The sequence below is a fragment of the Vanessa cardui genome, chromosome 22 (assembly GCF_905220365.1).
Source record: "Vanessa cardui chromosome 22, ilVanCard2.1, whole genome shotgun sequence".
NCBI classification, from domain to species: domain Eukaryota; kingdom Metazoa; phylum Arthropoda; class Insecta; order Lepidoptera; family Nymphalidae; genus Vanessa; species Vanessa cardui.
In genome coordinates, this window is record NC_061144.1 from 5,782,783 (window position 1) to 5,803,442 (window position 20,660).

The 20,660-nt window shown below is 29.9% G+C and overlaps 5 protein-coding genes across 5 annotated transcripts; 3 read left to right on the plus strand and 2 right to left on the minus strand.

Moving 5' to 3' along the window:
- The first annotated feature begins 2,107 nt into the window (after positions 1-2,107).
- On the plus strand, positions 2,108-5,772 carry LOC124539413 (elongation factor Tu-like). The gene is made up of 6 exons (XM_047116805.1): positions 2,108-2,505; positions 2,965-3,218; positions 3,679-3,802; positions 4,088-4,338; positions 4,944-5,172; positions 5,525-5,772. Exons 1-6 carry the CDS (start codon positions 2,205-2,207, stop codon positions 5,728-5,730), a joined length of 1,365 nt encoding a protein of 454 aa, XP_046972761.1. The 5' UTR covers positions 2,108-2,204; the 3' UTR covers positions 5,731-5,772.
- A 518-nt stretch (positions 5,773-6,290) lies between these two features.
- On the minus strand, positions 6,291-9,625 carry LOC124539433 (CDK-activating kinase assembly factor MAT1). Its single transcript, XM_047116831.1, has 5 exons — positions 9,340-9,625; positions 8,940-9,236; positions 8,542-8,774; positions 7,803-7,978; positions 6,291-7,212 (listed from the first exon to the last, which is right to left on the minus strand). Exons 1-5 carry the CDS (start codon positions 9,461-9,463, stop codon positions 7,113-7,115), a joined length of 930 nt encoding a protein of 309 aa, XP_046972787.1. The 5' UTR covers positions 9,464-9,625; the 3' UTR covers positions 6,291-7,112.
- Positions 9,626-10,089: 464 nt separating this feature from the next.
- LOC124539362 lies at positions 10,090-11,914 on the plus strand. Its single transcript, XM_047116734.1, has 4 exons — positions 10,090-10,635; positions 10,733-10,897; positions 11,122-11,240; positions 11,701-11,914. The coding sequence occupies exons 1-4, from the start codon at positions 10,333-10,335 to the stop codon at positions 11,834-11,836; spliced, it is 723 nt and encodes a 240-aa protein (XP_046972690.1). The 5' UTR covers positions 10,090-10,332; the 3' UTR covers positions 11,837-11,914.
- LOC124539363 lies at positions 11,895-13,997 on the minus strand. Its single transcript, XM_047116735.1, has 6 exons — positions 13,899-13,997; positions 13,471-13,811; positions 13,109-13,298; positions 12,495-12,772; positions 12,232-12,315; positions 11,895-12,061 (listed from the first exon to the last, which is right to left on the minus strand). The coding sequence occupies exons 1-6, from the start codon at positions 13,994-13,996 to the stop codon at positions 11,988-11,990; spliced, it is 1,065 nt and encodes a 354-aa protein (XP_046972691.1). The 5' UTR covers position 13,997; the 3' UTR covers positions 11,895-11,987.
- Positions 13,998-14,972: 975 nt separating this feature from the next.
- On the plus strand, positions 14,973-20,577 carry LOC124539255 (structure-specific endonuclease subunit SLX4). The gene is made up of 6 exons (XM_047116567.1): positions 14,973-15,114; positions 15,219-15,414; positions 15,490-18,653; positions 18,987-19,276; positions 20,099-20,251; positions 20,428-20,577. The coding sequence occupies exons 2-6, from the start codon at positions 15,392-15,394 to the stop codon at positions 20,503-20,505; spliced, it is 3,708 nt and encodes a 1,235-aa protein (XP_046972523.1). The 5' UTR covers positions 14,973-15,114; positions 15,219-15,391; the 3' UTR covers positions 20,506-20,577.
- The last annotated feature ends 83 nt before the right edge of the window (positions 20,578-20,660 follow it).

The following is a 20,660-nucleotide window of genomic DNA, read 5'->3' on the forward strand; positions in this document are numbered from 1 at the left end:
TTTTTATTTATTTTACAACATCCACAGGCTCGCAGATGCCCGTGCCTCATTTTACATTTCATTTTAAACATTTTGGCGTTTTATATTTTATACTAAACATCAGCAGATCTTCACTGGGTTTCATTCTTGTCGTCTTCTTGGGAGACGTGGCCCACACTGACATTGTTTTGTTTTTCTTTTTTTTTAATATTTTAAAATAATATATACATAATCTATAATAAATAATATATAATAAAAAAATGTAGCAGTATATGCGTAATTCTTATTACTACAATCCAGTGGGTCCTGGTCCGCGCTTGATCAGAGAGAGTACAGCCTCGGCGACTCTGATGTCGCGTTTATGCATAGATGTCTTCGTCTTCATTCTAATACTAATAACTGATATATGAATAAGAGTGTGTACACATAGTAGTAAATCTATCACACACACACATAATCGTAATCAAATTGTTAGCGCTTCATCGGTGTACTTGTAAGATTTCGCGTGACGAATGCGATAAAATACGATAATATAATCGGCTAGCTTCTCGTTAAACCTAAATTGCTGTACTGAGTACGATGTGCAAGCGGTATTACAAGTAATTCATGCAAAATTTCATTACTTCACTATTGTCATTTCTGTTGGTGATCCTATAAAATAAAATAAATAAAATGTTACGAAGAGTTTAAGCGCAGATTAATGGTTTTGAAGTATTTTCTTATTTTATTAACGGTTACAATCTCTTTTACACATATGTCGCGTTATATAAGCTTTTGCTACCCCGGGAATCACCCCTAGGTGTTAGAGGCCGGTAGGTGGGCCGACCGCTGGTTTTCAGTGGGCAAACCCGGCGTACTTGGGCGCACTCGGCGTCCAGGGCTCCGGGGAGTCACACAACCCCCCCCCCCCACTTTCCATCACGTGGGCGAAGCGCGTAATGCGTTTTTCCAGCGAGAAAAAAAATATATAAGCTTTTGCTACACATCCATGTTCCAGCAAATTGACCAACTCAATTTTTTTGCTTTTCTTTGCACCTTCACATTTATATGCATTTTTTTAACTTAGTGCTTATTTATTGCCGTGTGCATAAAATAAACCTTACTTTGAAATTACCTATGAAGTAGACTATATTTTATCGGTCATATTAGGTTGGTATATTATTTAATCAAGAGCAAGTACGGTATTATAATACAGACTCGTACGATGACGCAAATTTAGTGTTTCGAACAGAATTGCTCTATTTTATTCACTCGCGTTTCCAGCTGAAATATTAAAGGTTATGTGTATTCATGTAATGTTTCATTTAAAATACCCTCAGAATTGATTTCACTTGAAACCTGAGATAGTTCAAATTAAACGTAATATTCGCCCGTTACGTATAACTGCGCAGCTTACTAACACCGTTTTAAATTTTAAAATAATTTTAAGTTAAGCTACCTATATATACATCTAAAAAATATTGAAATTGCAAAAGAAATGCGTTTATCTAATATATAAAAATGTAGATTCTGCAGATATCGTAGACAATTATTTAGCTATTATTAATAATAATAGCTAAATAATTGTCTACGATACGAAAAGCCTTCGTTTACCAATAAATTGATCCATTCCGTTACTTTGTCATGGATCCTATACTCAGAACCTTACCAAACTACCCTTAAAGTGTATCTTTTATAATAAAAAAAGAATCATCAAAATTGGTTAGCGTAATTTTCAGTTGATCACTTGTTTATCGTGCACATAAATTATGCAAATTTAAGACTTATATTATTTTCATATGGATACCATCATCCGAACTGGACTAAATTAAAATGGGACCACACGGGACGCACTAGCTTTCAAACAAAAAAAATTATCAAGGCCCACCCAGTTAAAAGTTATGAGATAACAAACATAAGAAACAAAATACCGACGAATTGATAACCTCCTCCTTTTTGAAGTCGGTTGAAAAGGAATTCAAAAAGAATTAACTAAGCTGGCAAAACCAACACTAATTTTTTCGTAGGTTTAATTTACGTCTCTTTAATCTTTATTCTTTCTTGTAGTAAAAATCTTGAGTCATTACTCAAGAAATGAGTTTCAGTGTCAGTTGTCAACTTGTCACTACAACGGAAAACTACAGTAGTCAGTAACACTGAGTGAAAAATAACAATGACAAATGTCATAATCATATTATAAATATAACCTTAAAAAGCAATGATATAATCCAAATTAAAAACAAAATATGACTGGAAGACTTATTATTAGTTGTATAATCCGTAATATTCCACACAGTTCATTTACGCCTAGATTCTTAACTAATTATAAATTTGCTAGTGCTTTTAGTTTAGAGATTCGTAATCTTTCCACCAAGCAGAAACCTAAAACACTAGAAAAGAAACATTGTAATATAGGCACTATAGGTCATGTAGATCACGGAAAAACTACACTAACAGCTGCTATTACAAAAGTATTGTCAAAAGATGGTACCTCTAAATATGTATCATACGACGAAATTGATAAAGCGCCGGAAGAAAAGGCTAGAGGTAAGCTAACTTCTATATATTTTCCGGTACTCCGAAATTATATGAAAAATTAATGAACTATATAATGATAACTATTGAATCATTTATTTATTTCAATACAGAGAATGGTTCTAATTATGTACCAATAATTATTACATAAGTATAAAATTAATCTGAAGCAACTGCAAGAAAGAGACAACGACCTTTTAGCATTAAATTCTAGATTCCATTAAAATAATAAAAATAAATAATATGTGTTTGGACAAAAATTTAACAACAAAAAAGTTCTTTAGAATTATTGTTTGAAAAGAGTATTTTTGATGTTCTGTGACTCTGTTATTTTCTTATTTATAACTGGATTTTTATGCGTACAAATGTACTAACAATTTTTGTACTTGTATAGAATAAATCTATAGAATTAATATTGATACTGAGCTTTTTGAAATTGTCATTCATAATTTCTATAATACTTTTCTTCAGGCATTACAATAAACGCAGCTCATGTTGGCTACAGCACAAAAAACAGACATTATGCCCACACAGATTGTCCAGGTCATGCTGATTATATCCGCAACATGATCTCTGGAGCATCTCAAATGGATGCTGCAATATTGGTAGTAGCTGCTAATGATGGACCTATGCCTCAAACAAGAGAACATTTATTACTTGCTAAACAAGTTGGAATTAAATATATAATAGTGTATGTAAATAAAGTGGACTTAGTTGGATCAGATGTGAGTTGCCCTTTCACAATATTCTAATGCTCATAAAATCATGAACGATAAATCTCATATCAAAGGTACATATAGTTACAATATTGCAAACATGAAAGCATTAATGTGATTCAAGCCTTCATTAAGTACCACTAAATTTTCATGTGGTTAATTTGTGTTTGTATTTCATCTTTGCTTGAGGCTGAAGGAAAGCTACATGTGTCTAATTTTAAAGAATTGAAATTGAAAACTGCATTGGGGCAGTTTTGTGGATTATACTCCTTACCCTCTCCACAAAATCAGAGGAGGTATTTAGTCCAGCAGTGGAAAACTTACAGGCTTTACAAGTATTAAAATATTTTGTCAAAATTGAGAGTTTTAAAGAATTGTATACCATAAATGTATGTCATCACTTAAGTTAAAAAATGTGATTTGATTTAAAAACTGCTATCCAATAGTCAAAGTGTATTATATTTTTCAGATTATTGAACTTGTAGAAATTGAAATGAGAGAAATGTTGTCGGACTTTGGCTACAATGGAAGTACCGTGCCTATGGTTTTTGGATCTGCCCTAAAAGCTTTGAATGAAGATGAATCAGAAATAGGTCAGTGTTATGATCTTTATAAAATGTCTTCTTTATTTATCTTAATTTTTTTTTGTAACATGATATTGGAAGAAGTAAACAACTATTTTTAAAATAATCTAAAAATTTATAAAGGATTTTTAAAGGGAGGTACAAACTTAAGCCCCGCCAATTATTGCTCCCATTGAAAAATTATGCATGTTGCCTAAAAGTGGTGGTTTAAGTCTCTCTAATTATGGGCTATACATTAATTCGTTGGTAAAAAATATGTTTGGTTGAAAGTATTAACAATTTATAATGCCTTAGGTGCGCCGTCAATTAGAAAACTTTTAGATACCATAGACAAATACGTCCCACCAATAATTAGGGATCTCGAGTCGCCATTTCTAATGCCCATAGACAATGCATTCACGGTACCCGGCAGAGGTACTGTAGTGGTTGGTACTATTAAACGCGGTATTATGAAGAAAAACGATGAAGCTGAATTAATGGGATTCGGATTTAATACAAAAACTACATTGTCTGATATTCAGATTTTTAGATCGAGTGTCCTCGAGGTAAGATTAATATTATATCCTTTATTATATTTTTTTTAAATTCATAACGATTTTTAATTTTTAAATGGTATCAAAATATTAAAAAAGAAAATGCATGTTAGCCTTTAAATAGACTTACATCGTCACTGCAGTAGATAAAAAATAAAGTTTTATTTTGAGACTCAGAAAATGAGTGAATTATTATACTCCAATAAAAATAATCCAGAATAGAATACATCAAAAATGTAAAAAGTAGTAACATTGTCTATGTCTAAATACTAATTGTCCTTGATGAGCTTCATTAGTTCATAGATTAGTTATATGAGGACTTTAATAATACAAATATCTCGAATGAAGAACTTGAAAACTACTACCGGTTCGGAATATACATTCTACCGAAAGAACCCTAATATAAAACTCAGTAGATACTGTTTTCTACATTTAATAAACAGTATGTATATAAAATTTGATTGCTTGATTGTTTTCAAATAAAGCAAGAAAAAAGGAAAAGTTTTTGAGGAAATTTTCTAATAAAATGAAAAAACATATCAAACAATTGGCAACAAAAATCCGTTTTAAACCGTCTTACACAACTTTGCCTTTTTCATTTGTACCTTATTTCATAGGCTTTGGCGGGTGATAATGTCGGAGTTTTACTCCGTGGGATGAAAATACGTGCAGTTGAAACGGGCATGCTCCTCTGTGCCGCGAAGAGCATAAAACTAAGCAACCACTATAAAGCGAAGATATATTTTCTGTCGAGAAGCGAAGGTGGTAGGAAAAAGCCGATATTTTCAAAGTATTCCCAACAAATGTTCAGTGGTACTTGGAATATTGCTTGCAGGATTGATTTAGGTAATTTAATTTTATGTATGTACTCATTGACTATAAAAAAATTGTGATACATTACATTAACAGCCTTTAAATTGCTCAATGCTGGGTTAAAGCCTCCTCTCCCTTTGGGGAGAAGGCTTGGAGTACATTCCACCACGTTGTTCCAATGCGAGAAATTCGTTAAAATTAGTCACATGCCGGTTTCCTTTTTCATCGATTTCATTCAGGATGAATTTTAAGCACAAATTAAGCACATGACACAGTTTTGCTTGCGTGAGTTTGAACCCGCAACCATTGGTTAAGATGCAGGCATTTTAACCACTGGGTCGTGTTGTGCTGTAATGTCGGTTAAATTTTGGAATTGATTTTCTAGAACCTACCATGGACATGATGATGCCAGGTGATCACGGCGAGGTGTATCTGACTCTTCTCGAAGGCATGGTCATGACGGAAGGCCAGCCTTTCACAATACGAGAGAATAATGTGACTGTTGCAACCGGAATAGTCACCGAAACATTGTCCTCTATCGATGTACCCAATGGAAAATTGGGAAAAGTTGTATTTAAACATGATTTGTAAATATGTATAATACATATGTAGGTAATAAATTATTTAATGTTACTTTTGTTGTTTAATTAAATTAAACATAATAATTTAAAAGATCGTCATAATTCCAAATTCAAAATTGAACTTGGATACAGTTTTTAAAGAAAGAGCAGATTTCCACGTTGAGTCTATATTATTCATTTGTAGGTTAACGTAAATTTAATAGTAACACTCGACTTTGTAATTGTATTAAAACTGCATAAGACTCTACTGAGAAGACTTAATATAGTCTTATGTAGATAGTATATAAGGCTGTGCATTAGACTCGTTATAACTGTAAAAGATCCCTGTTATGTCACAGGAGGTATCAAATCGATGGGAAATTTCCTCTAATGTCCTACTACCAACGTGTTTCTTATGCTTCCATCCATAGTAGAAAATGTATGAAAATATAATGTCTTTATACTAGGGTAAGTATAGTAGAAGGCACCTTATTATGGGACACTCAAATATTTCACTAATAACTTAGTAGCTTATAATGCAAATTTTTATATTTAAAAATTAAAGCAAGTGGAAATAAAACAATATATATGAAATTCACATTTTATACACAAAATAACAATCAATGCCCACAATCACAACAACAAGACCTTAGCTTTTAACAAAAACTTGAAATGAAATAAAATTAATACTTAGAGATTATTAATATCAACATTCAGGAACAAATATATTTTTTGCGAGGCATGTGTATTTTTGCTACAAAAAAAAAACAAGATCAGAATAGGTTAGTAACAAATACTAATAAAAAGGATATTTAAAACCTTCTGAATGAACCATTTTTAAAATAAAGAACCAAAAAATATATTAAAATGTAACAACATTGTTTTATTTATTGATTTAGAATCCCTTACTTTCGTTTATAACATTCGGATGAGTAACCATAAAAAAAGTGTTTTTTGAACTTTTTTTTAACTACCCTGAATTTAGTACTTATATATATAAACATACATATTTACATTTCATATATACACATTATCTTAATAGAAAACAACTTACATAAAAAGCGACATACTGTTTAAAAGACCAGAAGGATAGTTTATATACATACTTTCAACAAATATATTTAATTTTACCATCAATCTCATTTGTTGAACATTATAACAAATTAAGAAATAAGAAAACGAAAGAAAAAATATTTTTTACCATTTCCTATGCTTCTGTACTATAATAAATAATAATACCCAACTATTAAAATCCTTTTCTCATTAAAACTAATTACATTGAAATAAGCTACATATTTATCTTATATTCATGGCTTATATAAATGAGTAAGAGAGATAGCATGTAAACAATATATCGCTTTTAATGTAGTGCTAATCAAGTACAATAGTATCAACAACAACTTGTTCACTATGTCAGCTGGCGTGATAGAGCCCTGAGAGTGCATCTTGTAAAGCTCGCAGACAGGGTAATGTTGAGGAGTACCCACCCGCCTTTTCAGTTTCTGTCTCTGCCCTGTAATAAAAAAAATAAAGTATTTTTAAGTTATTAAATATAAAAAGTTAATCTGTTTTACATGGCTAATGTACAGGACATTCAGACTAAATACTTGCATTGAAAAATAAAATATATTAAGCATGGATCTGCAATTTTTTAGCACTAATTAAGGAAAATGAGTTCATTAATTTTTTTTTCTTTTGTGTAGGTAGGCAAACAGATGGGCCACCTCATTGTAAGTGGTCACAACCAGGTCACATATGGTTATTTATATGCAATTAAATTGAATTTGAATTTCAGTATGAATATTACGTTATTAAGCAATCGTAAAATACAAAATTACAAGAAAATATTTAACATGTTAAAAATATTTGTGAGTTCTTACTTTCTGTTAGGTATAAAACAGACTGATATCAATATCCCTAACAACAACAACAAAAATAACAGTCTGTAAATTCCCACTATTGCCACTACTCCTCTCCCTTTGAGGAGAAGGTTTGGAACATATACCAATATCCTTAAACATTATTGTTATCAAATTAGTTCACAGAGTACCATAACATCTCTGAACAAAATTATACTCCTTGAAAAAACTTCATTGAACTAACCTAACATGACGCAGATACCCATTATTCACAATTTCCTGCACAGATGGTGGGTCAGGTCCTACTCTATCTGGTTGAACTGGGGCCTCATATTTATACAATGGCCCTTCTTCAATCAATGGCAGTGGCTGCTGTCCTGAACCTCTCGTAAACTTAACCCCTGATGAGAACTGTGTCACCTGAAAAAAGAATTGTCAAGGCCTATTTATTTAAAAAAAAAAAAATTTTTAATAACTTGCTGCCCATCCATCCATCAGCTTTGTCCATATGAAATTATAATTTTATGTAATTCCTGGTCACAGTACCAGTACTGGGTTAAATATAAAATATCTAAAGAACAAATCTAATTACACATAAAAATCATTGAAATGTATCTCACACACAAAAATTAATTTTTAACATTTTTCAATCAAAATATTATTTTATCCTCTCAATTTTTTTTTTATTGTTTTTTTTTTTTTTATTGTATAGGCTAGGGCTTGACTGTATCACACCTGATGGAAAGTGAGATACAGTCTAAGATGGAGCGCGCTTGCCTAGAAGGTGCCTATTCACTCGGGACTTGAAGGTACCCATATTGTAGATGGTGGGGAAAACGGAGGTCGAGAGGGTATTCCAGACCTTGGCGGTGCATATCAGTATCAATGAATGCAGATATTAATTTTAATTTTTAATTGATTGATCACTCGTTCAAAATGTAGAAATAAAATTGTTAACACAATTTTTCTATACTTTTACTTACCTTAGGTAGGATTGGTGCAGCTTCTTCCTGCTTATTAGCCACGGTTTGAGCAAATGTACTTAATATTTCCTTTGCATCACCATCAGCGAACATTAATTCATCAATCAAAGCCTCTTTTTCTCTTATCTTTTGTTTCTTTGCTTCTTCTTCCATTTTTACAACTTCTGCTCTACGGAGTTCTTCCATTTGTTTCTCTATTTCCAATATTTCTTCTAGTTCTAATTCTTCTCTACCTGGAAAAGAAATTAAACAATTCTGAATTGATTTATCATTCTATAACAAAGTCCTTGTGTAATATGGTTGGCACATGCTTCACCTAAATATTTAAGCACTTTTATTTGGTGTAATTAATATGAATTAATTAATACTTGATCTTATTCATATTGTTTTGTACATACCTATTTTAGCTTTATTTTTCATAATTATTTCTTTATTATCTTTTTTATACTGTTCTATCCTTTTGTTTGTGCCTACAACATCTATGTTATTAGCTAAATTAAATATTATTGTTTCGATCTCTTCTAAATAATCATTATATTCTCTCAATGTAGCAAAGTCTTCCTCTTTCTTATTAAAATCTTTTAAAACTCGTTTTCTTATATCGATTTCTTTTTCTACCATTGAATCTTCGAATAATTGCACACGAAAATTACTTCGGCGTAAAGGGACATTACAGTCTGGGCATGAACCGGAACCTTGATATAGAAAAAAGAATATGTTATTCGGCTTGTAACAAAACATATAATACAAAATAAAGTTTCTGAAGTATATACATATATTTTCTAAATATTACATTACCTTTTAAAAACAATAAATCAACACAACTTTCACATAAAGCATGGCCACAAACGTTTACCATCAATTTCAGAGATGGATTTCTGTATTTAGTTGTTTTACAACGCGGACAAGCTTGATCATCCATGGCTGCGAATAAATATTTTCCTCAGAGTTAGTTAAATTATGTACTTATTGTCATGTCCTTATAGTTTCAGACAAATTTAAACTTTTTTTTCAACAACTTCGATGAAACTTGTAACAACTAGCAATTTGACACTTTGACAATAACGTGACATTTGTAGTTTGTTTAAAATCAAATTTAAAGTTACCATGTCACTGATAAATATAATATTATATACTTTAATATTTATATAATAATTATATATGTTAATATAATTGCTATTTGTTATGTTATTATATTAATTTGTAATAAATTTGAATTTATTATAGTACTCGTTTTGAAAACGTCATCATAAATCATTTAATAATAAATAATTTATACTGTATTTACTTATAATATTTTATAGCATAAAAATATTATAAGTAAATACAGCAAAAATACAAATATAAATATAAAAATATATACATAAATATTATAGCAAAAAAAAACAAAATACGGATACAATAAGAAATTAAATATGTATATAAAATATATTTACAATAAAAACAAGATGTGTATTTTCTTTGTTAAGCCGTTACTGAAGTTTGTGTAAGTGCATTATTATAATTTGAGTTATAATAAAATTATAAAATAATTATTAAATAAACCATTAGTTTAATATACTACTCATTTTATTTCACGTATAACAAAAAGATTTAGTGATAGAGCTCAATTATCAAAAAAAGAAAGTAATTACAATTTCACAACGCAAATCAACATTGTGAATTGACATTTAAAAAAAGTAAGAAACGAAAGTTGTTGTGGAATGTGCATATTTTATTTACAGTGAATTACTACATGTTTGACTGTATTTTTCTATATTTTTAAATTGCGCTTCCTATATATAGTTGAATATGAATTTAGCTATTAGGACAGTGTTGACAAGTCGGTCATTTAGGTTATATGATAGGATTTCGTATAAATATTTACAAGTTCCTGTAGCTACAAAATGTCCAATTATACAGCATCGAAAATATTGCGAAGACCGAGCAGAAGCGAGAAGGTTGCCCCAATTGATGGATTTCCCACCAATAGTATGGCCTTCGTTTTTAAAATTCATAAAGAATTGGATGTATGCAAATTTTATAATCAGACCGTATTTTGAATCAGAATTCAGCTTAAACGATTTCATTGAAGCCTCCAAACATGCTGTAGAGGTCTGTATACATTTTACGTTTTTACTTATGTATGGTTTTATTTACAAAATTGGTGAAAAACAAACAATTACAATTTTTTAATATAACATTTTCTTAGGTTGTTTCAGAAAGTCTACAATCGAGTAATTTTAAAGCACTTGAAGGACTGGTTGACAAAGATGCAATTGTTACTTTAAAAGATGCTGTTTCTAAACTATCTGTTACTCAAAGACAGATGCTAGCTATTAATAAGGAAGATATTTTCTATGCTTTTCCTTATCAGGTTAAATAATATTTCATATAACAACTATTAAGTGTAATTACAAAATACCTTTAACTTCATATTACAAAAACCAATATATTTTTTTAATGTTTTATTAACAAACAGTTTTTGTTTTGCTGTTGCGTAACTAATCCTTATGAACTCATTGTATGAATTCTTTAATATCATATAATTTATTTAAATATTCAGTATTGTCTAAAAATAAATTTTAATTACATTTTCAGGTAGGAGTTATGTTTGATGACTCGGAAAAACGTTGGGTTGAGATTACAATGTGTTACCATGTTCTGAAAGGCATGAAACAAATGCAAGAAACTGGAGACTTGCCACCAATCTCATTAGGGTATGGGTACTAATATCTACTTGCATTTATAAATTAATAATTAAATTTGTTTCTACCTTCTTATGTTGTTATATAATGTTTTAAAACATGTCCTATAAGGTATAAGATTTTGATATATGATAGATGGTATGTTAAGACACTAATGCAAATGCTACATGTTACATTTTATAACTATTATTGTGGATATACTTTCTGATGTAAATAACAGGTTTACTAAAATAGATGTTGTATAATATTATGTAACACAATCATTTTATGACAAATTTTAAACAATAAATATGGTGGCAATGTTTAACAATACTTTATAACTGCAGTGTGACAGCGCCACTATATCATAAAATACATTATGGTTATTGTTGTAACCTTTGTAGAATTATTCATGTTGTTTTAAAAATTTGAATTACATTGATTTATGTCTTAATATTATTACAATTATGTAATACCAGTATTTTGTTTTTAGAGTGCAACCTGAGTACCAAGACAAAATATTTATTCTCAACTACAGATTTATAAGAGAATTCACCAAAGGCGTTGAAGACAGCTGGTGGGTTAATATTGTAAATCACTTCCAACCACACACATTAAAGAGAAATTAAATGTAAATATATGTAATCTTTATAGAATATAGGAGAAAAGCTTAAAATAAAATAAAAATGTTCTTGTTATTGCTATAATTATGTTTTCATTTATCACTTTTTCGGCACCATTCGTTTCATCTGGATTTTTCTCTTCAAATTTAATTATAGTTCAGAATACAGAACAGTTCTCCTTATAGTTTTGTAAAATATCTCTTAACCTAATTAGAAGTTCTTTAGTATCACCTGAAACAAAAGAATATTTATAATTTTTAATCATAAGAGGCCAGTAGACAATAGCAGAGAGGATGTCACTATCAAGATAGTAAATTCATGTGAAAATGATTAGAAACTTTTTAGTATTTTTATTTTTTTATTTAAATTTAATAAATACTATTTTATACATATCTACTAACCTTTGGCAGGATCATACAATGACCTCTTGTTTACTCCACATTGAACTTTGATAGGTCTCTGTTTTTTTATTGAATTCTCAACATCTAAAAATAAAACATATTAATTCATAACTATGAATTCAAACCAAAGTTAACAAACATAAAATTACTTTTGAATTTATAGTTCTTGATAAATTACTAAATATTCATCTAAGGCTAATACATTGTAATTTTTATACTACACAAATTTAATATTTCGTTTGTGTTATATAATAACTGCTTACCTCCATGAACTTTATCTAATAATGTACTTATATCAAAATTATCAACCAATCTCGTACACAAAGCATTTACATATTGACTTGCTCCAGGAACAATTTTCTCAGTGTCACCAGTTTTTAATTCATATGTAACATCATTGTCAATTGTAGTTGTGCATTCTATTTGAAGCACCTCATATGCTGCTTGAGAGGACTGTGTTGAGTAACTTATAAAAAGATTATTGTGTATTGTATAATCTTCCAAATCTGACATTGATGCATATATGCTGGTATTGGCATTTCTAGAAATAATTAAGAACGATCAATTAAGCAACTCCTTAATCAACTCATTGATAGATTTTATATATTTTGATTGATGCTAAAGGAATGTTATAATTAAATAAAATGAACAAGATGATTTCTGACCATCGTCTTACACAATAATATGCAATATAGGCGACAGTTTTATGCAATAATTAGGTTGAGCTGGTCTAAAGTTGTCTAAAAAATGTAGGTTACCACTCATTAATACCGAATCTCTATCTAATCTACATATGTTTACAAAGTAGTGAAAAAGTACCAGGCTGTTTCTTCCCATTTAATTTTTATGTATATTATGAATTACAGTATCTAGTTACCTGTCTAAATTAATCCGACACATGTCCATGATAAGAATACATGTCTCTGGTTTACATTTTGCTACCTCTCGTAACAGCCAATTTTCAGTAATACAATGACTAAATTTTATATTTTCTGTGGGACAATCTATACCAAGGATACATTTTGTGTTGCATAATTCACAGCCATGGCCTGCATAAAAAATGAAGCCTGCAAAAATATATAACATTAAAAATCATAAATTTTAGTTATTTCACAAATCTTCATAATTAATTAATATTTCTAATTTTTTGTTATAATTTATAATATGCTTTTTATAAAATTAAGTTACTAAATTAACAAACAAAGTAATCTTTATTTGTATTAAATATTTTTAACTTACAGTAAGAGTCTTCAGGTACTGTCAGAATTATATTAGCTATAATATCTTTTAAATCAGCTATTTTTGTATTTTTTACTGTAATTGTGATGAAACCAAGATTTCTTAGATTACACGCTAATGAATCACAATCTATAGATGGTGTAGCTAATTTAGACAAATGTTCATATTTTTCGTTGGCTATGAGTATGGCCACTTTTGAAAGTGGATGGTAATATGTAATTATAGTTTTCGTATTAAGGGCAGAGTTGATCAGATTTTTATATTGTTGTAATGAAAAGCCACGTCGATCAAGGTATTTTATCAGCAATTCACCTGGCTTTTTACTATCATTGAAAGACACTCTGAAAAAGATATGCTTTATTAAACATAATTAACTTTAACCATTAAAAAAGTTTATTTTCTAAATTAAGTAATGTAGGCGTTCTCACTTTAGGTCAGCTAATTTTGCTATGATTTCACATTTTTCTATACTAAGTGTAGAAGCGTATTTGTATTCTTCATAAGATAATTTTTGCAGTAAAGACATTTCTGAATACTATTTATTTTTTTGTTTACATTTATGAATTGTGATTGACACTTTAATAGGACATGTGTCAAAACTATCAAGTCAAATGCTTCAATCAAAGCAAGTAAGGCAGGCAAGCATAGATAATAATTATTATATATATTATATAATTATCCCTCATGACGAGAATCTCGTGAAAGCTGAGAAGGATAAACAAATAAAATATCTTGACTTAGCTCACGAGGTTGTCGACATGTGGGATGTGGATACAGCAGTTATTGTGCCGATAGTTGTTTCAGCGAATGGCCTAATGGCCAAGAACCTCGACCAACATCTTAAGAGGCTCTTGTTAGGCAGCTGGGTCAAGGGCCTGATGCAGAAGGCAGTACTCCTCGGCACGGCGCGTATTGTGAGGAAGTTCCTGTCTTTGGAGCCCTGACCACCGGTGGCTTGGACCCTGTTCTCGCCACTGGTTGGCCTCTGTATTTTATATTTTTAAATATATTTTATACATATGTTTGTATTTTATATTTAAAAATGTAATATTATATGATTAAAAATAAGTAATAATTATATTTTACTGCATAGAGAAGGTACAACTAATAACCTTTTTATGACACTATATTATTTTACCTTGACAAGTTTTTGTTTCCGCACGACCATTATACTAAGCCACTAGTAATTAGTATAATGGTCTAATACTATACTACCTTTGATATATAGTATGTAGTACACAATTTCAGTAAAGATTTTAAATAATTTAATGTTAATAATCCTAAGTAAACTAAATAATTGTAGTTTAGATTTCATACATTTGTTAAGAGAATCAATATTGGAATACTGGTAGAGCAGCTACCTGTGGGCTGTATATAGTTTACTTAATACAAAAAATGTACTAAATAAATAAAAAAATTAAAAAAATATATTCACAAGTATGTTTCATCTCTTGATTTGATTTTAACTGTCTAATGTAATGACTTTGACAGCAGTTTTCAATTTTCGACTGGAAAAATGGCGATTGGAATCGATTCGTCAAAATGGAAACCTAGAAAACTAGCTGGAACTCCGGCGGCTAAAGCTGTAAATGTCCTCGCTGCATATGTATTAGGTTTTGGACTTTTGTGTGGTGCATTCTATCAGTAAGTTTCCTTGTGGCACATGAGAAAAATTGTAATAAACTATTTGTTTACAACCACGACTTGTTAGGTTAGGATAAGACATAAATAAATCCCTACCGTTTCAGATATTCTAGTGCCACAAGCAAATTAAGGCAAGCCCTTGATCGCTTTTACTCTGATCCTATAGAAGAAGTTGAAAGAAAGCTTTTAATCGCAACAGGATTACCTAATAGGACGGGTGACACTATTAGAAAATTGTTAAAAGAAGAAGCTAGAACGGATCTGCCAGACAAATAATATGAATATAAATAAGAATAGTAGGTGGGTTAGTGAATAGTTGTAAAATAATGTGTAAATAAATTATTTAGTTACTAAAAAATGTTTTTTAATTGCCAGTGAATGCCTTGTCGTAAGCGAATATTTTACAACGAAAACTGTGATGGATAATAGTTTATCCGACTTTCAGGAGAAAAAAAAATGTAACACTGGACCTAAGAATGTACAGAAGAATAAAGTTAGTAAACAAAATAAAAAATTGAAGAAAGTAAAAGGTCAGAGAGATATAAGGTCCCTGGTAAAAAATAAAGACAGTGAACTGGTTTCATATTCAAAAAACTTTGATCAAGTGTGCAAGAAAAGTGGCATTGATGTTGATTCAGAGCAATTGCAGCTAGCTATAGCTTTATCTAAGTCACTTTATGAAACGGAAACAAAGACCTGCAGTGAAAATCAAGAATCAAAACCTTTAAGTCTCACAGCAAAAACATTAAGGATAAGAACTACACTACAAGAGTATGGATTTCGAGTGCCAAACACAAAAATAAATAAAGAGTCTCGGAAGTATAAACAATTTAAAAAACAATACAAGTTGCTACTTTTATCGGATGAAGAGAAACGTCAAAATATTTCTGATAGATACGCTGAAGTTCTAGCCACAAATATACACAGATCTCCTTCAAAACTCAATACATTCAGTAGCAATAATAATCAAGAATTGTTTTATAAGGCTAGTAATATAAGTTATGAGTTTTTGAGGAATGATGAGACATTTTATGTTAAAGACTTGTTTGAAAAGCCTCTATGTAAATCCCATTTGTTAAGAGATTGGGCAGAAATACCAGGTAGACCAGCAAGTCCTACAAGGGAAGTAAGTAATTTTAATTTTGACAATATTGAGTGTACACAAGATGATTTAGATTGTATTTTAAGTGGTTCAGTGCAAGCAGTACAAGATATTATCAAAAACAAATATTTAAGTAACAATTCTTGCAGTATGGATACCAATGATAGAGATATGAGTTGCACAAATAATGATTTAGATGACTTAAAATGTGTAAATAATTTGGAGGTTGCTGTATTTTCTAATGAAACATTAGTATCACAAGTCAGAAGTGGATCCCCAGATATATTTGATGATGATATATCCCTTATAGCAGATAATGACGCAAAATCAACTCAACTAGTACAACAAAGCATGAAAAAAGTTGATAACAATATAGATTTTATGGATTTAACGGAATGCGTTACACATGCTCCTGAAAGTAGTAGTATCTTAAAATATTCACAAAGACAAATAAATGAAACTAAAAGGAAATCAAATGATTTAATGGAAATTACTGAATGTGTTCCTAATGATATACAGTATCCTATTGAAAATATTGATTTAACTCACAGTTGTAGCAATTCAAATAGAGAAAGTCATGTAAATAAACTTAAAGAACAACATTTAGAAATGGATTTAACACAATCAAATCATGACAATCTTTCACCCATAAAAGTTTTTGGCAATAATGATGAAAATTCATTAGACAATACTGTCTTAATCAATGAAAGTTTTAAAGTAGTTTCAAACGAAACACCAAACAATGATAAATTAAACTTAGAGATGACACCAAAAGCTGATATTATTGAATCTTATAGTTGTGTTTCAAAGGTCAATGATGAAAATGTCCCAAATTGTAGTTTAACAAATAGTTTTCATGAAAATGAAGATAATTTTTCTCATTTGTCCCAATTAAATATTGTGAATAGTTCAACCAAACCAGACAATCTAGAAATTGATTTAACGCAATCAACTCATTCTGACGATGACTTCCAACTGTCACAGAATGTACGTACAAAGAAGGATCATTCTTTAGACGGAACTGTGGTCATTATTGACGATGCTGAATTTGATTTAAATCCAGTTTGTAGCAATGAAACATCACCTATACAAATAAATCCTGTAAGTGTCAATGACCTTAATAGATCGAAAGTTGATTTTAAATATGAGGATAGTACTAAAAATCATAGTGAATCTGAGCTTACTAAACACAAAAATACTGATGACTTATTCTCTGAATTTTATGGAGACCTGACTTCAAACAAGGATAGTTGTAATATTAAAAAAATAGAAAAAATAGATTTAACCCAGCCTTTTAATTGCGATATTGACCAAGGAGCAGAGATATGTAGAATCAAAAAGAAAATTTCATTAGAAAATACTGTTCCTATTGATGTAGATATTGAATCCAACGCAAGTACTGCTAATGAAGATTTATTACTTCTACCAAAAGATTCAGAAAATATTCATAATGATTGTAGTAAAACTGATGATAAAAACGAATCAGATATCAATGAGAGACAAGATGGAAATAATAGTGTATCTTATAGTTTTAATGCACCTGTATACAATACTTCTCACATCGATGACTATTATAATGAGAATAGTTTACATAAAGATGAAACCCAAGAGAAAATACCTAGAGAAAATACATCATTTAGGGAAAGCAATCATAATAAAAGCCCATCTTATTTTCAACTCTCCAATTGCAACTCATATGCCTCAACAAGTGATAGTCATAAAAATTCAATAAAAAATAGTGATAAAGTTATTGAAGATATAATTGTTGAAGATGAAATTGATAATATTGATTTAACTCAAAAATCTGATTCATCCAATGATTTAGAAAATCACTATCATTCAAAACCCTATGAAACTAACAGTCTCGGTAAAAAAGATAATATTTCAATAGATTATGATGAAATGTTTGATGATGTTATGAGTACAGGAAGTAAATATGTCTCACAAGCATCGGATAACACTGCTGATAACTCAAATAACGAGCTTTTATCCAATCCTAGTAAGACTTCAGATTGTTTTGAAATATCTGATAAAGAATTTAATTATTCCTTGCAACAGTCAAGACACAACTTCGATATTGGAGGTCTATCAATAATGGATAATATTTCAGAATCTAAATTGCAGTCTATAAATAAAAGTAACAATTCTAGATCTTTAAATAGATCACATAGCGATAGTGACTTACCATCTACTGATGTTAATAAGTTAACTGTTTACACACCTAAACCAATTAAATCAAACAGTTTTACTTCTGAGACATGTACACCTGTGATAAATAAACATTTAATAAAAGAAGTTCAACAAACTCCCGGGAATAGTGAATACATAATAAAAACAATGAATGTAACTCCAATGTTGGATTACGAATCGATGTCATCGCCTGAACGAAATAGGGAATTAGAAAAATATGGACTTAAACCATTTAAAAGAAAAAGAGGTAAGATTAAACAACTCTCATATGATTTTTTTATAACACTGATTGGTGAACAAATAAAAAGGCTACCTGATTGAAAGTGTTTTATAAAATATTCTAACACCAAACAGAAATGCTCATTGTTATGTTCTACTTTAAAGAATGTGTCAAACAGCTTAACTGTAGCAAAAGTGATATAACATAAGGAATGTTTAATATTTCTTTGAAAGCCTTTATCTAACGGTGATGGTCAGGAACTTAGGGGACCCATGCCATTCAGCCTATGTAGTTCTCAATATTTCTTAAATATATTGTCAACATCCAATTCTATAATTAAAATGACGTTTACTGTTACAGCTATACAACTTCTAAAACATCTGTACAATCAAACTCATCCAGTAGTAGAATCATGTGATATTGATGAATGTTCATCACCATCTAAGAAAAGGAAATACGATATCGGAAACAAACTAAATTCGCCTAAGAAGTCTCCAAGGAAAGAGTCTCCTAGGAAACAACTTGCCGCCAATTTTGAGGAAACTAATAAGGAAAATACATTGTATGCGACAACAAAAGAAAGTCCCGATCTAGGAGAAATTATTTGCAATCCAGATGAGTGGGTGTTCCAAAAGAGAGAGAAAGCAAAGGTATGATATCAACATCAATACAATTCAATCAACATTTGTTAATAATAATTGAGTGCTTGATGCGATGATGTGTTTCGGCATATGGTAGTTATGTTGTAAAGAAACTGACTTCCATTGCTTACAGCTTAAAATATTTATGTTAAAAAAAGTATTGCTTAAAATTTAACAGGAATATAAGGTTCTGTTATTTAAAATTATAACAAGTTACAGCCGTTAATAAAATTCCGCAGACATTTTTAACTTTGCCGTTTAGTAATTCAAATTGTTTGTAAAAAATACATTGGTAGAAAAAGAATATTATTCGATACAAGATTTTATAGATGATAAAAAAGCGTGGAGTTAATACCTGTTGACTTCCAAGCAGGATATATTAATTTAAATAATTGTATGTAATTAACATGACTTTGTATTTTTTAAATGTTAAAAAAGAGTAACTACTGAGTTTCTTGCCGGTTCTTCTCGGTAGAATCTACTTTCCGAACCGGTGGTAGCTTCACTTAATTGTAAAATGACGATTCAAAAGTGCTTGAGAAAGCATACTTGAATAAAGTTTATTTTGATTTTGATTTGAATTTTGAATGCACCAACTACTAAGCTAAGTTAATCTTTTAATGTTTTCAAATACATATAACATTTGTGATAGAATTTTATCTAATATGTGTTATTTAGTCATTAAAAATAAAAATCATCCCATAAAGAAACAGCGGTACTTATCAAGCTTTGAATCTGTTTCTTAAACATGAGTTTAAGATACACTTGTTCAAACCCTTGGGCCATTTTAGCTTAACAAATATGTACTTAATTCTAATATTTACTTTTCAGGTACATTCATGCAAAGTTCCATTACATATTGCTTTTCACAACTACGTTTCGTGTCGTCAATTACTGAGGGAAGCGATATTACGATATGAACCAGTTAATATCGATGTGATACACAAAGATCTCGTTTCTTACGGATTTAAATACAATCCTAAGGTACGTAGAAATTTTATTTAAATAAATTTGTAAAATAAAAATAATAACATGTAGAAGCTGAATGATGTAATTCCAATGGATTTCTGTAGTAGTCACTTAATGAAAATAATAAAAAAAAAATTAAAAAGCCTTGGGTAGTTTAACACAGATAATTTTGATGCTTGTGTTTGTTACAGGATCTTCTAAGATTTATGGATAAGAAATGCATAACAGTTAAAACAACAGATAATAACTCAAGGAACAGAAAATCATAGCATTTAACCAATTTCTATATTAGATTGTGACTCTTGTTATTTAATGCTTAATATATTTTATACCAATTATCAGAAATTGTTTTCTTGTTAGTATGGAAAGAAACTTGTGCATTTATTTTTAAGCTTTTTTTATTTTAACATTTAATTTACACCTT